The sequence below is a fragment of the Lolium rigidum genome, chromosome 3 (assembly GCF_022539505.1).
Source record: "Lolium rigidum isolate FL_2022 chromosome 3, APGP_CSIRO_Lrig_0.1, whole genome shotgun sequence".
NCBI lineage: Eukaryota > Viridiplantae > Streptophyta > Magnoliopsida > Poales > Poaceae > Lolium > Lolium rigidum.
In genome coordinates this window covers 128,362,975-128,385,183 of record NC_061510.1, presented here as the reverse complement: position 1 = coordinate 128,385,183, position 22,209 = coordinate 128,362,975, and the positions used below count along the sequence as shown (strand labels likewise).

General features: G+C 50.2%; 2 protein-coding genes across 2 annotated transcripts; one reads left to right on the top strand and one right to left on the bottom strand.

The window, feature by feature from the left end:
• Positions 1-3,160: 3,160 nt before the first annotated feature.
• LOC124698218 (bidirectional sugar transporter SWEET16-like) lies at positions 3,161-5,356 on the bottom strand. The gene is made up of 6 exons (XM_047230727.1): positions 5,158-5,356; positions 5,019-5,055; positions 4,696-4,896; positions 4,441-4,612; positions 3,689-3,808; positions 3,161-3,570 (listed from the first exon to the last, which is right to left on the bottom strand). Exons 1-6 carry the CDS (start codon positions 5,189-5,191, stop codon positions 3,205-3,207), a joined length of 930 nt encoding a protein of 309 aa, XP_047086683.1. The 5' UTR covers positions 5,192-5,356; the 3' UTR covers positions 3,161-3,204.
• Positions 5,357-15,785: 10,429 nt separating this feature from the next.
• Positions 15,786-21,753, top strand: LOC124695515 (Fanconi anemia group I protein homolog). Its single transcript, XM_047228353.1, has 13 exons — positions 15,786-16,684; positions 16,757-16,838; positions 16,943-17,134; positions 17,238-17,302; positions 17,379-17,538; positions 17,617-17,862; positions 17,955-18,071; positions 18,193-18,384; positions 18,462-18,543; positions 18,633-19,564; positions 20,086-20,593; positions 20,673-20,863; positions 20,964-21,753. Exons 1-13 carry the CDS (start codon positions 15,786-15,788, stop codon positions 21,591-21,593), a joined length of 4,296 nt encoding a protein of 1,431 aa, XP_047084309.1. The 3' UTR covers positions 21,594-21,753.
• The last annotated feature ends 456 nt before the right edge of the window (positions 21,754-22,209 follow it).

Below are 22,209 nucleotides of genomic sequence, written 5' to 3'. Positions count from 1 at the left end.
CCCTGAATCCCAGCAGTATCTGAAGAAGGGGCAGTCCCAGTGCCTATCCACGTTGTCCGGCTCCTCAGACCTCCCTCTGGCGCGACGTTCGTACCCGTCGTCGTGGCCGTTGTCCTGACGATACTTCCCGTCTGCATCAGACCGATGATCTCTTTGATCGTCTTCGCCGTAACGGCGACGTCGGTCGTATGGCTGATCGTAATTGTTGAGGAGATGCTTGGGAAATGGGCGTAGATGCCGTGGGTTTCTCACCTCCTCCTTGGCCGGGTACCGTTTATGGTCGTCTTGGGGCCGGTCACGTGGAACGGCCTCCTCTTTTTCCTTGCCACGAGAGTGGCTGCTCTCTGCTTTGTCCGCGTCATGGCGAATCACGAACCCTGCCATATTGGCATCGAAAGAGAACCCTGGTTCTCTTATGGAGTGGCTGAGATCGACCGTGTCGATACCAGGCCACGGACGCGCGTCTCCGTCGCGCTTGATGCCGTGCGAACGGGTCTTGTGGAAAGAGCCGATGGGGTCGGCTTCGAGGAGGACCTTGGCCTCGTCATACTTCTTCTTGAGCTCGCCAGTGAGGTCCTCGTAAGTGACCGGAGTCTCTTCCGCCATCTTGGATGTAGAGGGCGATGTGGTGGATGTCGTGGATGTTGAAGATTGTCCCACCGGGCGTGCCAGAATGTGTTGACGTCAGAAACCCACCGGCGGGCGATGGATCGGTCAACACCGTAGAGCCGGGAACAACTAGGGCTGCGGCTGGCCCCGGTCCCTCGCGAGCGACGGCCCGCAAAGCCTCCTGGTCGCGCGCCGATGCAAATCGCAAGGGCGTGCCACCTGACCTATACCTGGTCAGGAAGGTGTGGATGATGCCTCGCTTAGTTTCCTGCAGGGCACGCACGTACACGTTAAATAAGAGCCTCGATCGGCTCTCAGGTTGTCCTGTGAATCGGCTCATGGAGCCGATCCACCCATGATTCGTCCAAGGTGGCCGAATATATGGTGGTCCTGCTTGATCAAGGTAAAGCGTATGAGATCCACGACGATTCGGGGTTTTCACCGCATAATCGGATCATCCTACTCACGATTGGGCCTCGCGCTCACGCACGGTAATCGTAAGCCAGCCCTAGACAAGGCCTAAAAACCAACACTAGGTTGATCCTCGGAACATCCTGTCTAGGGGCAGCAAACTACACCCTGCATGCCGCTGGATCCTCCAACCCTTTGTAAGGCCTAACTATTGCAGATATTAAACTAATCCTTGACGAATCAAGGAGCGATCGTAACGGATCAGATCTACTAAACGATGATCAAGCGGGGTGCCGCCCCTGCACCCATGATGAGGTACAGGGACGGCTAGATGCGCAAGGGTTGCACTACGAAAGCATATGATACTAGGAACAATGCTAACCCTAACACATCTATGATAACTACGTTGCTCGCCATCAAAAAGGCTTCAGCACGAGCAACGCATGAACAACTAGGCAGGCTCAGTGCTGCCTAGATCGCGAGATGCGATCTAGGCAGCATGGTGCTTACCGGAGGAACCCTCGAGACGAAGGAGTTTGGCGATGCGCCGAGATTGGTTTGTGTTGAACGTTGGTTGTTGTTTATTCCATAAACCCTAGGTACATATTTATAGTCCAGCGGACTTTCTAATGTGGGCGTGCACCAAACCGTGCACGAGATAAATTCTAACTTTACGTAACCTACTACAGAGATACACGGGCTAACTAGCCCAAACTTGGTTAACAAGGCCGATTTACATATCTCTTCCATATGTATATCTTCAAGTCCATCTTGATCGCGGCCCACCTCTGACCTGGTCAAATTCTGGTGATAACAAACCCTCACCTCCCCCAACCTTCGGCCCTCCTTCCTTCGTCCCTCCCTCGCCGCCGCCGAGGGTGCCGCCGGGCATAGCCCCGGGGCGCCGGCGGCGGCGGGGCTCCTCTCTCCCCCGCGTGGCTGTGGTGGCGCGGCGGCGCGGTGGCCTGACCACGGCGTGGTGAAGACACAACTCCGGCGGGGTGGCGGCGCGGCTTCTGGCTGGCTGGCGCAGCCCTGCGTCGACGTGCCCCTGGCCATGGGTGGCGGCGGCGGGCCCAGATCTGAGCCAGCGGGCCTAGGTCTGGGCCTCATCTGGGCTGCCTCGGGTGGGTGGCCCCGATGCGTCTGTTCGACGAGCGGCGAGGGCACTGGCTTCGTCTCCCCCGATGTCCTGCGGCGGGCATCGTGGTGGGTGCCTCGGTCCGGCGTCCTCGCCTCCTCGGGATGTGAGGCGGCGACGGGCGGTGTCTGCGGCGTGGATCTACGGTTCACGTCGGTTCTGAGGTAGTAGCTGCTGGCCTTGGCTCCTGTTCACCTTTTCCCAACCTCCCGGACGAAAGTCCAAAATCTCGCTGATTGGGCGGCGGCGACGCGCTTCTGCGCCGTGACCTTCTTGGAGGCGCCGCCTGGGGAGGTTTGGGTAGGGTGGCGGAGCTGAAGGTTGCAGCTTTGGGCAATTCTGCCCCGTCCTCTGCGCAGTGCTCCCGGCGAATTTCTCGTCGCTGGTGGATGTCCAAGTGCTCAGCAGTGTGGCCGGTATGGTGTGATCTTCGTCAAGGTAGTCTTTCCAGGGTGGCGTCAGGTCTGGAGCCCAACACCTCTGCAGCTCTCGGGTGAGCTTCATGTTCGATGGTTCGACGCCTTCGAGCCAGGCGAGAGGGCAGGGGCCCTCTTCGGCATGAGAACAGGTTGGTGCTTCTGGTGCTCGGAGTTCTGGCTGTTCTCCTCGGATTCAAGACTACAATTCTGCTCCGGGCAATGCCTCGCCGTGCCTTCGGCTGGTGTCCTTGGTGTCGAACAACGGCGGTCTGCACTTCGGCAAGCTTGTCCTCGCTCATAGTGCAGTGCTGTAATTCGTTCTGTGTGTACCCTTGTATCTTTCTTGCCATGGTGTGCGTGGTGTGGTGTCCTGTTGTAACTCGTGGCCGGTTGATGACTTTGTTAATTTAAAGTTGGGCTTTCGAGCCTTCTGTTAAAAAAAAAACAAGTAGCCGGCCTTTCCCTCGCGCGATTTCCGCCCCCAAATAAGCACGCCCTAGCCCTATAGACGATGATTTCACATCACTCTCCACACTGTACAAGCGCATTACGCATAACCCGTACACACTTTATCTTCATGCGCTAGCTAAGGTAGGAGTATGTCAACATCGATCGATCAGTATGTCACTTTGACGGGTAGGTGTGGCGCCCCTCGTCGTCGTCGTTCGCGTCCTCGTCGCGGACGCGCTCGTGCTGGCTCATGACGTTGCGCAGCTCCAGGGGCGTGGCGGACAGGGCCTTGATGATGTGCCCGATCCCGTTGAGCGGCGACGCCAGCGACACCGTCTTCGGCAGGCTCGTCCCCTTCTTCAGCGAGGGCACCTTCCGCTGCCCCAGCTCCACCTGCCCCATCAGGTGCACCACGCCTTTCTCCTCGTCAACCTCCGGCCCGTCGTCGACCTTGAGCGCCACCGCCTTCTTCTTGTTCCGGTACGCCATGTACAGCGCCAGCTGCGCCGTGCCCATCGCGAAGCCCATGGCGTTGGGGATCTAAGCATGATTCAGAGCTTCAGTTAGTCTCAGATTGAGTCTATGTATACATATGGCATGTATGGTCATGAAATGTTCATATATGATGATCGATGATGCATCCGCGCTAGGTACGTACCCCGATGAAGAAGTCCTTGACGAGCAAGGAGTAGACGCTCCAGATGCCGCCGTTGAGGAAGAGGAAAAATGACAGGAAGAAGGGCATGTACTCGACGCTCTTGGTCTTCACTACCGTCATCTGCATGCATATCAAATCATGAGTAAGTTTTGTTCAGTTATTAAGCTCCACTATGCCACTCGTTACATAGTTACACTAGACCGACCGTGCCACATGTCGGCACATGCACAGAGCTCCAGACTGAACAGCCTGCGTGTCCATGGAATCAAAATCTAAAATTGAGCTCCAGACTGAACAAACCCATCAAGCCTAGCTGCTAGCTGGAAAGATCACAGATGGGACCAAGGTGCCGATTTAAGGTGAGGGGTCTGGTTCGATTTAAGGACGATTTGGGGAGTGCTATTCTCTTGTATACGGAGTAAATCGAAGAAAGCGATATCAGACCAAACACCCTAGGGAGACGGACGTGATTGGTCATTTGAGGTAGGCCAAAATCTCTCCACTCTCGCCATGAGAAATTGCATCCACGATCTCATTTGCACCACACGCGTCCACAAGTTTATTGGGGCTTACGAAATTCCAGACATTCCATGTTTTGTAAAGAATGTTGGAAAAATGACTTTGTCCGGCTAAAGGTACTTTGACTCTGACTGAAAGGAAAAGCTACCGCGCGTGAGGCATTACTGCAAATCAACAAAAGCTTTTACTACTGAAGGCGGTAGAGGGTGATCGATGTTTGTAGTAGCACTAACCATTGCGGCCATGGGCGCGGCATACATCCCGATGGTGAGCGCGGAGCAGAGCAGCCCCACCGCGAAGAGCCGGACGGCGCCGTGCAGCGCGAGAAGCCCCACCAGGACGACGGCGGCGAAGAAGCCGACGTTGACGGCGAGCACGACCTTGGCCATCTTCATCCTGGTGTCCCTGGTTGAATATAAATACACTGCTTAGTCTCTTTCCATCAGTTCGAATTTTTGGTTCAATTGGCTAGTGCAGCAATCTTTCACCTGGGGGTGTAAGCGAGGTAGAGCGCGACGTAGATGGCCTGCAGCGCGGCGCCGGCACCGTTGACGGTCACGATGAGGAGGCCGCCGGGCTTGAGGAGGCCGTAGAAGGTCCAGAGGGAGGTGGAGAGGAGGGTGGTCACGTACGGCAGCCACCTGAACTCCTCCGTGCTCTTGTTCTTCACTACCCTCCGGAACGTCCCGCTGAATTAATTAAAGAGACACCAGATTAACATGATGAGCTTCTCGGCCGATCGTGCTACTGCTAACTAAATACAACACGCGCGGATGATCGAAGTTATTAGCTGCTAGGTAGCTGAACTCACATTGGAGAGGTGAAGACCAGTATGGAGATTATGTTCCCTGTTGCAGAGACAGATCGAAGAAACAAAGAATGATGGTGAGAGTCGTGTGAGTTAACCAAGGAAGAGGATGTGACCATGAAGGAAGCATGAGTGAACTGACCGAGGATTCCGACGAAGAAGCTTGGATCGGCCATTGGAGCTAGCTTGTTGCACGGTACGTACGTAAGAAGCAGGAGCTGTATAGGAATGAGATGTCAAGCTATGCCTCTCACACAAGTGACCATATATAGAGAGACGGGACTGGTATCCTCAACACTCTCTTTGAGTGTTCGGTTTAATGAGGATCTTGTCCGATGAGCACACATGAGATTTCTTTTTACTACTAAAACAAATGCTGGTAGGCAGCGTATCTGCAAGGGGGCCACATATAGGCCGGCAGGTCGGTCGGTAGACAGTCGTGGCATTCCACGGAGAGCAGGGAAGCGGATTTTCTTGGCCTTGGATTTCACCTCAGCTTCCTAGCCACAAAAGCTTTGCTTTTCCTAGCACGTAGGTAAGCAGCCGGTAAGCCCAACATTCCAACGACTACTGTGGATAACCAAGCCCTACTACGTCGCTGGTTCGTTAATTAAGCACTTTGGAACTCCGATTCTGGCTTGTCGGCGGGCCAGATCACCACAGTTTCAGTAGCTTTTGGACCCGCTCAGTCGCTCGGCTCAGTAGAGTTGGTAGCTTAATTAGATAGATTGATTACTAATTAGTCGGGGATGGCATGATGCAGAATCCAGACGCACGCCACTGAGAGGCCGAAAGGTAGCGGAAAGTGACGTCGTCCAGGGCATGGGAGCGGAAGAGATCGAGCTGAGTAGACGGCGGAGGTCGACGCGCATTCTGGACGGCGGACACGTCGCGCCGTGGAGGCGACGCGGCCGGGAGCGGGAGCAAGCTCCGTACAATGCGCTGGCTACACCGCAGCCGATAAAGCCTCTCCGATATTCCGGCGTGGCGCGTCACCGAGTCCCTGTCCGGCGTGGCCCGCCCATGCCCGGCCGGAGACATGGACGTCAGGGAAGAATGACGGTGATAGATCGACGGGGAGAGGGTGACGCCGTCGTCGTCGTCGACTAGCAAAGTAAGTAGTAATCGCGTATCGCGTCGCGATTAGCAGGGCAGATCGCGGAGCAGGTAATCTGACGGAACAGGTCGACGAGGAATTTGCTTGCCTTTCCTCTCTCTCTGTGATCGAGCGGCCGATGCGCACCAGCGCACGGCAACGTTCGGAATGAGATGCTACGCGCACTGGTCTGCGCTTTCGTACAAGCACACATCCTACTTGCTTCAAGCATCGGATGTTGTTATGGACGGGCGCCGCCTGGTCGACCTCGGTATGTCGACGGGACCGAGGACACGTCTCGGCTGGACTACCAATTTTCCTGATTCTGTGTGTTGTTAGAGTATTTCCAGCCGCGCCCCCAAAGGGATTGGGGAGCGCCGGACAAAAAATATTTTCAACTGCGCGCCTCAAAGGTTTTTTTCGTCCGGCGCGATCCAATACGGTGTTCGGCGTTCTGAGCTCGTCCCCGCTATACAGAGGATGTTAAAGTAGGTCTAGATGTATTATACCTGTCATGTATAATTGTACGTTGTATATCTATATAAAGAGATACGTGGAGAGGCATTGCCCCACGAAAACCCTAAAACACTTTACGATCTTTGACTTGGTATCAGAGCCATCTGGCTCCTTCGCCGCCGCAGCTAGCAAAACCCTAGCTAGCCGCCGCCGCGCCTAGTCCGCCGCCGCCGCGATCTCGCTCGCCGCCGCCGCTGCGATGGCCCAGCACCCTTCCTCCAGCCTTGCGCTGATGACCACCTCCAGCGCGAGTCGTCCACGCCGCCGTGGCGGGCCACGTCGTCACGCCGCCGTCGGACACGGCGGCAGTCCCGGTTCTCCCGCCCATCGCCGTTCGTCTGAATGGCAGCAACTTCATGTTGTGGAAGGCCCTCGCCCTTCCCAACCTCGCCGGTGCACGTCTCCACGGCTTCCTCGACGGCTCGCACCCAGCACCGTCGCGCACCATCCGGGAAGGCACCGGTGACGCCGCGCGCGACGTCGACAACCCAGCGTATGCGCAATGGTGGACCCTGGACCAACGCGTCCTCGGCCATCTTCTCGGGTCGATGCACGAGGAAGTCTCGGCCCAGCTCATCGGCTGCGCAACGGCTGAGGCGGCCTGGAGCGCCGTCCACGCCATGTTCTCCGCCGAGAACCGCGCCGGCATCCGTGCCCTTCGGCGCGAGATCCAAGGACTGAAGAAGGGAGACAAGTCCGCCAGCGAGTACATGCAGAAGGTGAAGGCTCTCGCCGACGCCATGGCCGCCGCCGGTTCCCTCTCCGCGATGACGAGATCATCGACTACATGCTCACCGGGTTGGGAAGCTGCGTACAACCCGATCGCGGCGTCCATGGACTTCGCGACCACGCCTGTCACGCTGGCCATGTTCTACAGGACCGTCCTCAACTATGAGGGCCTTCAGAAGCAGCAGCAGGCGGATCCCGAGGACTGGACATCCTCGGCTAACGCCGCGTCTCGCCCCTACTTCAACAACTCAGGGCGCGCGGGCGACTCGTCTCGCCCCAGCGGTGGTCGTCCCGCAGGTGGTGGCTCGCAGGGACAGCATGGCCCTGTCCAAGGAGGCAACGGACAGGGGTCTGGTGGTCACGGTGGAGGTGGCCAAGACCGTCGCCGCAATGACGGCAATGGCGGCAACAATGGCCGCAATGGAGGAGGGCGTCGCAGGTGGCGCCCCCAGTGCCAAATCTGTGATATCTGGGGGCATGACGCGAATGACTGTCGCCGGCGCTATGATCCAAAGCAGCGCACAGGCAACTCTGCATCGACATCCTCCAACGAACGGTGCGGCACCTCGACTCTGGTGCCTCCGATCACCTGACGAGTGATCTCGAACGTCTCCACGTTCATGACCGCTACCACGGGAAGGATCAAGTTCAGGTGGCCAACGGTGCAGGTTTGTCTATTTCGCATATTGGTCATTCGTCTTTACCTGGTTCATCGTTGAAACTGAATAATATCCTCCGTGTCCCACATATTCATAACCACCTCCTTTCCGTTTATCGCCTTGTCTCCGACAATAATGTTTTTGTTGAGTTTCATAAGTTCTTTTTCCTTGTAAAGGACAAGGTCACGAAGAAAATTCTGCTCCACGGTAGAAGCAAAGACGGACTGTACCCCGTCCCTTTTGGTCGAGTTCTGCATCCATCGTCGCGCCGAGCGCTCTCCGGCGTGAAGACCTCTTCGCCTCATTGGCATCGTCGCCTTGGTCATCCCACCAATAATGTCGTTCAAGCTATTGTTAGGCAAAATGATTTAGTGTGTTCTTCCAATAATCAGACTTCAGTTTGTGATGCTTGTCAGTGTGCCAAAAGTCGACAATTGTCTTATAATAATTCTCATCGTATTTCTACTGCACCTCTTGAGTTAATTCATTCGGATGTATGGGGTCCAGCTATTGCATCCTCGGGAGGGTATAAATATTATGTTAGCTTTGTCGATGATTATTCCCGTTTCTGTTGGATTTATCTTCTCAAGCATAAGTCTGATGTTGAGCATGTCTTTTACACCTTCCAGGCGCATGTGGAGCGTCTGTTGAACACCAAAATCAAAGCCGTTCAATCGGATTGGGGTGGCGAGTATCATAAGTTGCACAGCTATTTCCAGCGTCTTGGCATCTCCCATCGCGTCTCGTGTCCTCACACATCGCAGCAAAATGGGATTGCTGAACGCAAGCATCGCCATCTGGTGGAAACCGGCCTTGCGTTGCTTGCGCACTCCTCCCTCCCGCTTCGGTATTGGGATGAAGCCTTTCTCACCGCTTTCTATCTCATTAATCGCATGCCTACACCTGTGCTACAGCAAGATACACCTCTCTTTCGGCTTCTTAAGGTCCAACCCAATTACACCTTTCTCCGTGTCTTTGGATGTGTTTGCTGGCCTAGTTTGCGGAAGTACAATACTCGCAAGTTGTCTTTCCGATCCACGATGTGCGTTTTCTTGGGGTATAGCCCGATGCACAAGGGGTACAAGTGTCTAGACCGCTCCACGGGCCGTATTTATATTTCCCGTGATGTCGTTTTTGATGAGTCAGTCTTCCCGTACTCCACTCCCGGTGTTACCGTCGATGTCTCCACCTTGAAACAAGCGATTTCGTTTCCCTCCGATGAACCGGTGACGAGTGACTGTATGCGCAAATATGACTTATCTCATTTGCCGATTAATGTGCCTGGTAGTCCTTGTGTGCAGGAAACCGACGTGCATGGGGCGGTGCTCGACGTGCCCGCCTCGGTGATCGACGTGCATGCGGAGGCGCGGGATCCGATGCCGCATGCAGCGCCCACGTCCACCGGTCCGACGGCGCCCAGTGCGCCATGCGATGGGCCGGCTTGTCCCTCTCCGCCCGCGGTCCCCTCTCCGCCTGGGGCGGCACCCGGCGTTGATCAGCCCGCGTCTCCTCCCGTCGAGGGTTCCCCTGCTCCCTCGACCGCGACGCCTGCGGCTGCTCCAGGACACGCCATGATCACCCGCGCCCGCGACAACACTCGTCGCGAGAAGACATACACTGACGGTACTGTCCGTTATGACATTGGCCGGCGTGCCTTCTTTGCCGCGCCCGTGTCTCATCGCGATGCACTTCGCGAGACTGCGTGGCGGGCTGCCATGGCTGATGAGGTGGCTGCACTTCATCATACCAGGACATGGGTCTTGGTTCCTCGACCGCCCAGCGTTAACATTGTCGGATGCAAGTGGATTTTCAAGACCAAACATCGGCCTGATGGTTCTATTGATAAACATAAGGCCAGACTTGTCGCTCGGGGCTTTACTCAACGGCATGGTATCGACTATGGTGATACATTCAGTCCAGTCGTCAAGCCAGCCACCGTGCGACTGGTTCTCTCCCTTGCAGTGTCTCGTGGATGGAGTCTCCGTCAGATTGATGTCAGCAATGCTTTCCTTTATGGTTTCCTGTCCGAGGATGTGTATATGCACCAACCACCCGGTTTTGAGGATGAGCGATATCCTTCTCATGTGTGCAAGTTACAGCGAGCTCTCTATGGCCTCAAGCAGTCTCCGCACGCTTGGTATGCTCGCCTGAGTGCTCTCTTGGCAGATCTGGGTTTTGTCTCTTCGAAGGCTGACACTTCGTTGTTCACATTCTCTCGGGATGGTGTCCAGATATACATGTTGGTGTACGTCGATGATATTGTCATTGCTGGTTCTACCCAAGGGGCGGCTGATCGTCTTGTGCGTGCCCTTTCTGCCAGTTTTCCCATCAAGGATCTTGGTGCACTGGACTATTTCTTGGGTCTTGAAGCGTCCTACAATTCTGGGGGGATGACTGTCACTCAACGGAAGTATGCATTGGATCTTTTGCACCGTGTGAGTATGGAGAATTGTCGACCCACTTCTACGCCGCTGAATGTGACGGAACATCTCTCTCGTGAGTCTGGCACTCCCCTAGGTATTGAGGATTCTCACCGATACCGCAGTGTTGTTGGAGGCCTTCAGTATTTGACCCTCACCCGACCAGATATATCATTTGCGGTAAACAAAGTCTGTCAGTTCCTGTCACAGCCAACTGATGTTCATTGGGAATCAGTCAAGCGCATCCTGCGTTATGTTAAGGACACGCTGAATACAGGACTGCTGTTTCGCAAGTCATCCTCGACTGGTATTAGTGTCTTCACTGACGCGGATTGGGCAGGATGTGTGGATGATCGTTGAACCACAGGAGGCTATGCTATCTTTGTTGGTCCGAATCTCATCTCTTGGAGTTCGAAGAAACAGCCTACTGTCTCAAGATCAAGTACTGAGGCAGAGTACAAAGCATTGGCAAATGGCGCTGCTGAAGCTATTTGGATAGAGTCTCTTCTCAAGGAGTTGGGAGTATCTCGGCAGCGCATCCCCATATTGTGGTGTGATAATTTAGGGGCGACTTACCTGACCGCTAATCCAGTTTTTCATGCAAGAACCAAGCACATTGAGATCGATTTTCATTTTGTGCGTGAGCGCGTGGCGTCTGGAGCTCTTCAGGTCAGGTTTATCTCTTCCAGTGATCAGCTAGCTGATGTGTTCACTAAACCAGCTACTCGACAGATGCTAGACCGATTTAGTACCAATATGAATCTTGTACGAGTAAAAGTTCAGATTGAGGGGGATGTTAAAGTAGGTCTAGATGTATTATACCTGTCATGTATTATTGTACGTTGTATGTACACAGCTGATCTATATAAAGAGATACGTGGAGAGGCATTGCCCCACGAAAACCCTAAAACACTTTACGATCTTTGACTGAGGACGCTCCGGGCATGACGAACACAACGAAAAGTGAGGCGAGGAGTGGCAGGACCGACGCGTCAGCGGCACATTGAAGTTTTAACCTAATCGTCGCCTACCTCGCGACTGAAGTTATTACCACGCAGTGACGGTGCAATTCCCGCAGAGGCGCAGCAAAGCACATCGTCGCGTCTAGCTCTGCCTGCCGGCGTTAATGAGCGCCACCGCTCCCCACCCTCCCTTCGGCCTATAAAAAGGGGCGCTCTCTCGTCGTCCCTCACACACAAATCCTAGCACCTCTCTCCCCAACCTAGTTGCCACCATCTCAAGAGTCGACGCCGTGGCTGGTAGAGGCAAAGGCAGAGGCCGAGGTCGCGGCTGTGGTCGTGGTCGTGGCCGTGGCACCGTCGTCTTCATCGTCGGGCCTGCAGGAGGAGGAGGAGGAGCAAGTGATGTTCGAGTTTGTCGTCGTCATCAAGGGCGACCCACTCGGCATCCAGAGGCTGCCAGACAAGTTCACCGACTTTGTCACCGGCAACGAGCCAGCCGCGCTGCATCTGCGGGAGGCTGGCTGCGACTGCTGCCGGTGGACATGCTCTTCGAGGGGCGCGACAAGATGTACCTCCACACCGGCTGGGAGAAGTTCGCGCGCTACCACGACCTCGAAGCCGGCTGCGTGCTCACATTCTCCTACCTTGACGATGCCGATATAAGCGTCAAGGTGTTCGACGACACGCGCTGCCGCCAGCACTACCACGACGACATCGATGAGGAGGACGATTGAGTGTTGTTTATTCGCAACGAAAATAGGCACGGAGGTTTCTGGATGTTCTTCCTCGAAAGGACCAACATGGCTATCATCACCGGCTGGATTTTACAGTTTGGGTGACTTGGAGTGCCTGGGAGTGTTCTTTCTTGGCAGCCAACACACGAAATTTGCGATGCCAACACTAGTTAGGTTTTCTCATTTTTCCAATGTTCTAATTTGTGTCAACCATGGTTCAAACTATGTATTAGTTTGTGGAAACCATGTTCCAAACTATGCCTTAATCTATGTAAACCATGTTCCCAATTATATATTAGTTTGTGGAATGTTTCCTCTCTTTATTAAAATAAAAATGCAAAAAACAAGAGTACTTCAATTTAAAAGAAAAGTTTGGGGGCGGCGTTTGGGAGACGCGGCTGGGGAGCGACGTCCTCTAAACACGGCACGAACAAAACACGTTCCCCAAATGCTTGATCCGACGCCGTTTGGGAGACGCAAGGCGCGGCTGGAGATGCTCTTACAGTTAAACGACGGAAGCTCGGTTTTCTAACATTAACCGAGACCGTTGCCTTTTATCCAACAAGAAAAAAAAACGGGACCAAAGCACAAAAAACACGATAAGCTTTGATGCGTGGATACATATGTGTAAGAGCATCCCCACTCGTTGACGCTCCCCACGCCCAAATCCGGCGAAATTTTCGTCCGGATTGGAGGAAGATTTGGCGTGGGGAGGAGTAGTTTCCCAGTCGTGTGCTCCCCAAGCGGCGTTTCTCGGGGAAAAAGAGGATGGCTCGGGGAATCCGGACGAAAGAGGAGACACGTGGGCGTGGGCGGTTGGTTTAGCTTTATCCGGAGTCCCCGGGAGACCCCCCGGGAAACCGAGGATGGCATGGGGAGTCCGGACGAAAATAGGCTCAAATCCGGACCAAAACGAGAAACCGGGGGCCTGACTGGGCCTTTTTCACCGTCCGGATGAAAAAAAATGGCCATGGGGATCTGTGGGGAGACGAGTGGAGATGCTCTAACCGTTCGATGGATCACGGCTTGTTCTACGTCAACATGCTGTCGCTTCCATCTCAGAAAAAAAAAATGCTGTCGTTTCACACTTCAGTCAGACCGATGGGATGCAACTCCCCAACTCTATAAGACGTATTTATTGAACTAGTTTCTCAAAGTTTGATTTTTTTTTTGATATGAACCACTAGATTGTGCACAAAGGGCCAGATCGTTAACAACCATCACACCTCCATCCATTTTACAATTAGGTATCCAACTTTTTTTTTCCGTCGCATCCTTGGTTATGTTCTTTCCCACCTCTCACTCCTATGTTTGCTCTCTTATTTCCGAAAACGAGGCTGAATCGATTGATGTCGAATACAGGGAGAGTTCGTCTTCGAGCTGGGATATCGACGACGAGGTGCAGATGGTGCTCTCGGTGAATTAGACCTCGAGCGCCACATTTGGGGAAAAAAATCTCTAGCTACCACCGTCACCGGTGCTAGATCCGGTGGCCCCAACGCTCGGCCCTAGCTGATCGGTCCATTCCCGCTCTCGAAGCCATGCGAGTTTTGGTCTAGACCAAGCTATGCACATATGTGTTCCTTTTTTAAATTTTTTTCTTCTGAGTTTTGAGTTTGATCTGAACAAAAACATTTATGATTAAGTTCTCACCGATTTGAACGGATCGGTGGTGATAAAAACTGATTTGAACAGTGTGGTTGGGCTGCAGATTTGACTTGATTCGGGACCAAGTTGTTTTTGTTTTTTTTTCATGATTTTTTGGTTCGTTTTCTTGTTCTCGAATATAGGATTCCGGGTCCAACTCACAATGAATAGACTCAAGGAGTCAAGGGCGATATCAGTGAAATGTATATTATTAACTCCAGGGTTTTCGTGCGTAGTACACCATCTAGTGGTCCACAACCAAAATTTCAGATTTCCACGCACTAGTCCATTTTCACATGCTATTTACGATTAGGGAGGAGTGCGATAGGTGGAAGCTTGCGAAGCTTTTCCGCAGCTCTTTCTTTGTTTTTCCTGAACCTGTAGCTACACCGTGGCAACTAGGAGAGTAGGCTTAGGGTGAGGACCTGCCACCTCTTGTTGGCAGCCCTTCTTTGCCTCTTGGCACCCCTTCTATATGATTGATACACCTCTCCATGGTGTATTCTCGAAAAAAAAACGAACTAGTCCATTTTCACATGCTATTTACCATTACACTTGTAATTAGTGAATATTTGGATGCGTTAGTCAAATTTCTGTAAACCGGCCTAAAATGTTACATCTTTGCTAACTCTCAAATGTTTTGTTTTCATCAAAAGTAGAATTCTTTGTTTGTTCGGCCATTCTCCGAGAGTCCCACTCCATACGTGTTCTTCACTCGAGTTTTGTTAGGGAAAATCAACCGGTGCCGGTTTCTTTACGTTGGGTCTTTGTCAGGCAAGTCAGGCGGTCAACTGATACACTAATTTTTGAAACAAGTCTCAAGGTGATTGAGGAGGTCAAAATAATTTTATCTCAGAGTTTTGGAATGAAATTTCATGGAGAAACATATGTTATCCTATAAATCAAGTTATTGAGAGATGAAAGTAATGGGATTACATTTATGCAATCTCCCTATGTGAAAAATGTGTTGAGCAAATTTAGATATGTTGATTGCAAATCTTCTCCCACGACTTATAATCCTAGTGTGTTCCTTCAAAAGAATCAAGAGGATACTAGGTAGAGATCAATTGAGACACCCTAAATTATTTGCTCGCTCATGTCTTTAGCTTGCGGTATGAGGCATGCCATCTCGTTTGTTGTGAGCAAACTAAACCGGTTTATGGCAATCCCGGGAGATGATCATTGGTATTCTCTTGAGAGAGAGTAATGACTAATGCGCTATCTAAAGAGAATCATGAGCTATGAAATTCCTTATGTTCCGTATCAAAGAGTATTCGAAGGGTATATGGATTCAAACTAGATATTAGATGTTGATGAGATACTATCAATATTTTAGGTATTGAACACACAACCCAATGTAGTTCCTACCTTTGCAATACAAGCATCTAAACGAAGCCTCGAAATTTTCTACTCCGTCCGATTCATATTACTTATCTCTATTTTAGACGTATCTAGATACATTTTAATTATAGACAGATCCATGTTAGCGGCGAGTAATATGAACCGGAGCTAGATTCCATATTTATGTTTAGCCCTACCGGTATACAAACTACAGACCCCTTGGTAGGCCTACATAATGATGTCACAGCTCATATGAGCCAGCCCATCTCCCGGGCTACGGTAGCTCACGCGACTCGCCTCATCGCTAAGGGGAAACCGTTAATGGGTCTGGCTCATTAGTTTGGTTCTTTCAAAAATTTCCAAATTTGAAATTTCTTTAGATTTGAAATTTTCTCAGAATTGAAATTTTCTCATATTCAAAAATTTCTTAGATTTCAAATTTTCCCAGATTCAAAATTTGCTTAGATTTAAAAATTGCCTAGATTTAAAATTTTCTTACTTTGAAATTTGTTCGAATTTGAAATTTGCTTAACTTTAAAAAAAATTAAAAAGGAAAAAGAAAAAAATCAAAAATCAAAATAAAATTGAAACCCAAAAAAACCAGAAAAAAATTCTACAAAAACCGGAAAAACCCGAGACCTACTGCTTCCCTGCCTGTGCCTGTTGATGGGCCGCGGCCCAACTCACCAGCACGCGGGCGATGGTTTATACCCATCACCCGCGGGTGATGAATTCCGCCTAGGAAAGGCGAGCGAAAACCCCACCTGCCTCCCGCCTGATTCCCCAAACTCCCCGCCGGCAGCCCGTTCGCCGGCGATGTCGGCCGCCGCCGTCGACGGCGCTCCGTCGTCGCAGCCACCCCCACCGCCCACCGTAGAATCCGTCCTCCACCTAGCCTCCCGCGACCCCTCCGCCGCGGTCCCCCTCCTACGCGCTCTCCCCCCTCCCGCCCTCGCCGACCTCCTACTCTCCCTTTCCGCCGCCTCCCCGCCGAACCACCTCTCCCTGCTCCCAGCCCTGCTCTCCCTCTCGCCGCCCCCCTCCGCCGCTTCCGCCGTCTTCTCCTCCCTCCTCAACGCGCCCAGCTGGCCCACTCCGGCCCTCCTCGCCGTCGCCTCCCTCCTGCGCGACCTCCCCGCGCCATTCCGGTCCCGCGTCCCCGACTGCCTCGCCAAGGTACTCTCCCTCCTCCCCACCGCCGACGTCCAGGACCTCCCTGCGCTCGCCTACCAGCTCCTCCTCCTCGCCTCCAAGCCGCTCCACCCCCGCGCCGTCCTCGCGGGCCTCCTCCGCTTCTTCGGCACTCGCCGTGCGCGCGCCCCGCCGTCCATCGCACGGCAGGTCGAGGGGACTGTGCTCATGCACGTCGCCTTCGCGGTTAAGCAGGACCCTGCACTGGCAAGGGAGGTAGTGGCCGCCGTCAAGGCCGACGCCGCGGGCGTGCTCAGTGGCTTCGCCGTGGCAGTACTGCTGTCCGTGGCACGCGTGCGGAGATTCAGCGAAAACGCTGTGGGCGTGCTCCGGGACGCTGCCGCTACGTCACGCCGGGATTATCGGATGTCCAGGTGAGGGCAATCCTTGTCTAATTCTGACGTACTATTTAGCCTATATGTTTGTTCTGATTTCGTGTCCTTCAGGCGCTGCAAGTGGTTGCCGGATTGCCTCAAAGAGGAAAGCACGCGGACTGCTCATTGCGTCGAGAAGGCATTAATGAAAGCCGTGAGGAATTTGTATTTTGGATCTGTGATGTGAACTGCTAACTGATCATATATAGGATTCCTAATTCTCTTCGAGATTGTAATTTGGGCCTAATATGAATGCAGGTCGACGAGAGCATTGGTGGGAGGGAGCATGTTGTTCCAAGCATCGTTCAGGTAGGGTTTCTCTTGTTAGGAGCCTCAGATGGTGACCGAGGGGAGGAGGATGGTCCGGGTGAAGGTGTTATGAGCACTGGAGAAATAGGTGTTAATATGCTCAAGTCATTGTTTGAGATCCACGAAATGGCACGGACTGAGGTATGATTAAGCCAGTCTCATCTTTTTTTTGTTGATTATTAACTCAGTTAAACGCTTACCTAATATGACATGCCATGTTTCCATTTGGTTTCCCTGAGGTCAGATAATTGAACAATGCAAGTTCCGGATTCTCTCAGCAAAGCCTCAGCAAAGCGCACCAGTTCTTCGGTAACAGAAGCTCGAAATCCCGTTGATACCTTGTGGAGTGTATTCTTTTCCTCATAAAACCATCCTTTTCCTACAGGTTGCTTGGATTGTTAGTCCGGAGCCATCCATTTCCAATGGTAGAATATGTTGCACACCTCAAGGAGTTGCTGGACTATTTTGCCTTCATGAATGACAAGATATCGACAGGTCTCATCAATTGCATCTTGCCACTCACAAAGTTCAACCGTGATCTTAAGGTCTGTGATTTTCGCATTATTCCTTGTTTTTGTGGTTGTAAAACAAGCATAATCATCATAATGGGATTTAATTTTCAGGATTACATAATATTGGTTGTAAGGAAGGCCATGTTCAAGCGGGAGGATGCTATCCGGATTGCTGCCACAAATGCTATAGTTGAGCTGATTGTTACAGAAAGCGAGTATAGGAATAATGAAGCTAATCCTCTTCAAGACTCATCAAGTCAACCAAGCTCTAGCCAGCTACCTGAAATACATCAAGAGGTTGGCGGGGTCCTCTTTCAAGAATTAAGTGGGTTGCTTCGCAGATGTCTTTCTCAGCAGGTATCACTTGCTTTACAAATTGAGGAGTACTTCTATCTTTCATCTCTAGTAGTGCAAATATTGTTCCTAACATCTCTATTCTGCTATTACAGGTTAGAGTCAAAATGGTCCTGTATGAGGGTCTCATTCGAATAGTTAACTCTGATCCAGCTGTTGCAGATAGTGTCCTCGATTTCCTGTGGCCCCACTTCCTAAACTATTACATAGAGGTAAAACTACCTAAGAAATTCTTGTGTCTACTTCTGTCTGTTTGGTAGTAGGGTTGATTCATTCTTTTAGCAAGCCTAATAAAGTTGTTCTAATGGGATATTGTTGCCTGAATTGCTTCAGGATGCAGAATGCCCCCTCAAAATGGATTCATGCTTTAAAGTTGAGGATGCCAAAGTATGCATCGTGGAACCTCTGGATTGCCTACTGTCATGTGTCTCGTGCATTCTTCGAGTTCAGCAAAACAGTAAATGTTCGCGACCAAATGATGCATATTGGAAGTGTTTTGGTTTTGCTCCTACGCAGGATAATGAGGTTTGCTCTTTCCTCATTTTGAAATCCTTAACTAAAGGCTTTAAACATATTATACTTATGACCTAAGGTACTGTCAGGATGGAAGATCCTCGTCAAGGGACTTGTTCATGAAAGGATTATCAAATATCCAAAAGTATTTGAAGAAATGTCTCACAGAAGGTTTGTGACAAAGGCAGCTCATTGGTGATTAACTGTACTATTCTATATGACACATACTTTTGTGCTTACAGTTTATTGATTTATAATAGATCAAAAAGGACAGACCCAAGAAGCTGGTTCTACTTCATCATCTTTGGAGATAGTTCATTGTAATAACACTGGTATGCCTGGAATCATAGAGGTTTTTGTTGATTTTGCCGCTTCAAAACTAGCGGAAGCTTCTGATGAATCGAAGGAGAAGTTAGAAAAAGAAATACTGGAGCTCGTTCATGCACACAGTGTCTTTGAGAGGAAAACAAGCAAGAACAGGGAGAAAGTTGCGCGAGGAAGAGGGGATTCAAGAGGTGCTCCAGACAGGCAGACCAATGAACCCAAGGAAAATTCAAATGCTTCTTTCCCGAAATTACATGAAAAGAGGGGGAAATTTACGAATTCAAGTTTGTATGAACTCTTAGTGATGTGTGTCAAACTGTGCAATGCTGATAATTATGATAAATGCAGTCAGCGTCCTAGCCAATCTAAGTTGAACCAGTGGTCCAGTCTATTATCTTTTGTACTGAAAGCCTGTCTTGAAATGTTCAGATCACTTACAGCTAAGGCCAGTGATGTGACCATTGGAAATCTAAGAAGAATGGTGTATGAAGATGTAAAAAAGTTAGCGCAGCCAATTGTGAAGCTCATTTGGTGGCTTATGTTTGATTCAGAGAATGGTGGATTCAAGAACACAACCCAAGGGAAGAAAACAGTTGAAAACAAAAGGGATCAATTATATCTGGCATTGGCATGCTTTAAAGAACTGTTTAAATTGAGTGTATCAGAAGATTGTTCAAGTGACATGATTGAACTTCTGATATCTTTGGCTCCTTCAAATATAGAGGATATGTTGGAAGCTGACCAGCTTCTTGACAATGATGCCACTTTGACTGAGTATCCAGAAAACAGAGGCACTAATGTGTTTCTGAACATATTGAAGATGTTATATGCCCGAGCTCTTTCCCAATCTCTTTTACGGGAATCTGAGGTAAGTCTAATGGTAATTTGAGGAGGATTTGAACGCATGATGGATTGTGTTTCACTGGAACATTATTATAAATATGATGATTATTCACATGGATTTAGCATAATAAGCATAATCACACTAGATGTGCTTCTGCACCATCCATTTCTTTGGAAATATTCACACACGCCTCCTAGTTCGCATGTTCCTTGTTGGCCCATTTATGTTTTTACAGGCAGCAGTTGTGCCACAGTTCAATTTTACGTGATGTAGATAAGTTGATGTTTTCATATTTATGATAGTCATGAACAAAAGCTCTGTTCAACCGTGAGATATCTTACCCGCCCAAACTTGCTGTTTTCAGTTCTTTAGTGATTTGATTTTGTTTGTTTTAAGCATGTGTGAGTGAGACATGCCAGAGACGATGTTACATAATCCTCATTGAAGATAGAAGTCAATGGTTGGATCTTAATGGTCTGCGTTGGTAGTTAATTAAACTAATTTTCTCACATTAAAAAATTTAATGTCTGTGTTCATTTCTGCAGGCTGTAACTGAATTGATTTTTGGCGTATCAAGGAAACTGCATCCTGAACGAAGGCATCTTGTCGGACATTGGGCTGCAGTCTTATGTAGAAAGAAAACTGTCCAAAACCCAAGCACTGCACAGGAGGTGGTAAAACTCGCTGTCCATCTTATGACAGCTCCAGATGACATGATTCTTGTGCATGAGATGGCAACAGAGTTGGAGAAATTAGCCTCTGGAGACGAGGACTCTAGAGATTCTTCTGAGGCATTTCTTATTGTGAATTGTAAAACAAAAAATTCGCTTGCTGCTGTCTTCCTTCATATGGTGGAGTCATCGCTTATTGAACTGGAATGGGGTCTTGGTAAGCTTAAGGCAATGCTTACATTAGGTTATGGTTCTGCTAACGTTGATGAGGATCAACCAGCAGATGAAAGGACGCAAAGACTATTTTGGGAGGAAGCACTCTACTCAAGATCAACATCAGTAGTCCACGTCCTTTCGTCATTCGCTCATATGAGCCTTAAAGGTATGTTGAGAAGGTTTAATAAGACCTCCTTTACTGTCCCATTCCTCCATGCACCCTGATTTTACATGTGCATTCTCAGATTCTCAAGCAGAACAGTTTCTGAAACTGACTGCGAAGTTCTACAAGCTCTTGGCCAGCATGTCAAAGTCTCAGATTGCACCTAAGGGTTATAAGCAGTTCATACCTGGTCTCAAATTCCAGAAACTGGCAGAAGTAACTTGCAGGATGCTTACTGCTCCACTTTACAACTTTGTCAAAAATCATCAAGAGGTCTGTGTCACTCTATAAACACCATCGGTGTCTATTGCTTACATGACCTCAGTTAAAATATTACATGTTTTATTTATTTATCTTTATTCTTTGATTACAGAATCAGCAACCACACAAAAAAGGGACCCTTGCCAAGATCAAAAGGGAGAGCAAGTGCATTCCTGATCTTATTTTCCAGGTCGAAGATTATGAGAAGTATCTAATCCAGTTAAGCAAGCTCGCAAAGGTGAACCTTTTGAGGTATGCCAAGCGCAGCGTAGCAAGAGATTTTCGGATACAACCAAAGGAGAAAGCTGCAGAAGAAGAACGTGAGGAGAAATCTGAGGAAGAACAACATGAAGGGAATTCTACTCCAGTCAGCGCCGCATCACCTGAGAGTGACCCCGACGAGGATGGGGAAGAAGGTCAAGATGATCCTGCCGATGAAAACCTGCAGGCCAGTAGTGCACAACCTGATGATGCCGTCCAAGATTCTGAATCTGATGGAGAAGAGGAGGAAATGGTAGCACAAAGGCAGAGAGCCAAGACAAATCAAATGGTCCAAGATTCTGAATCTGATGGAGAAGAGGAGGGAACATTTGCACGAAGGAAGAGAGCCAAGACAGACCAAACAGTCCAAGATTCTGAATCTGATGGAGAAGAGGAGGAAATATTAGCACGAAGGAAGAGAGCCAAGAGAAACCAAATCGTTGAAGATTCTGAATCTGATGAAGAAGCTGAAGACGAGTGAAATTTCTGTAGGAAACAGTCACAAATTATAACCTTATATATGTGCGCCAAGTTGGAAAATATTGAGCATAATATATGTAGATAGTTTTGAACTGTTTCTGCGGGTTAGCAAGCTGATTTAAGTTGATGTATAGAGGTAGTAGCAGTGGTTGCGCTCTTGCTCTTGGTTGAAATGTTCTTGTGAATTTTTAACAGCTAAGATTTGACATCCTACCACATTTCTTCTGGGGCGAGACGTGATACTATGTTGGCAATCTTTGGTGATTGAAATTTATCTTTCCTGTCGTATAAATGCAAACCTTACCTTTTGAAAACTAGCTGCAAACCTGGTACTCTACTTTTCACTGCAAAGGATGAACTTCTTTTCAGATTAAAACAGCTTCATATGTTGACTGCAAGGCCTCCATGGTCAGGCAAGTATATTATCCCAGTGGAATGATTCATGTATACCAGGTATTGATGTTTTTTTTGCAAGAAGGCTGGTAGTCGTTGTTATTTAAAAAAAAAAAACTCTTCTCCAAGCCACCGAACCGGACCCGACACAACCCGACCTGGTGGACTCGAACCCATTCGACTCGACACGACCGCACCACCGCCAAGCCTATATAAGCCTCACT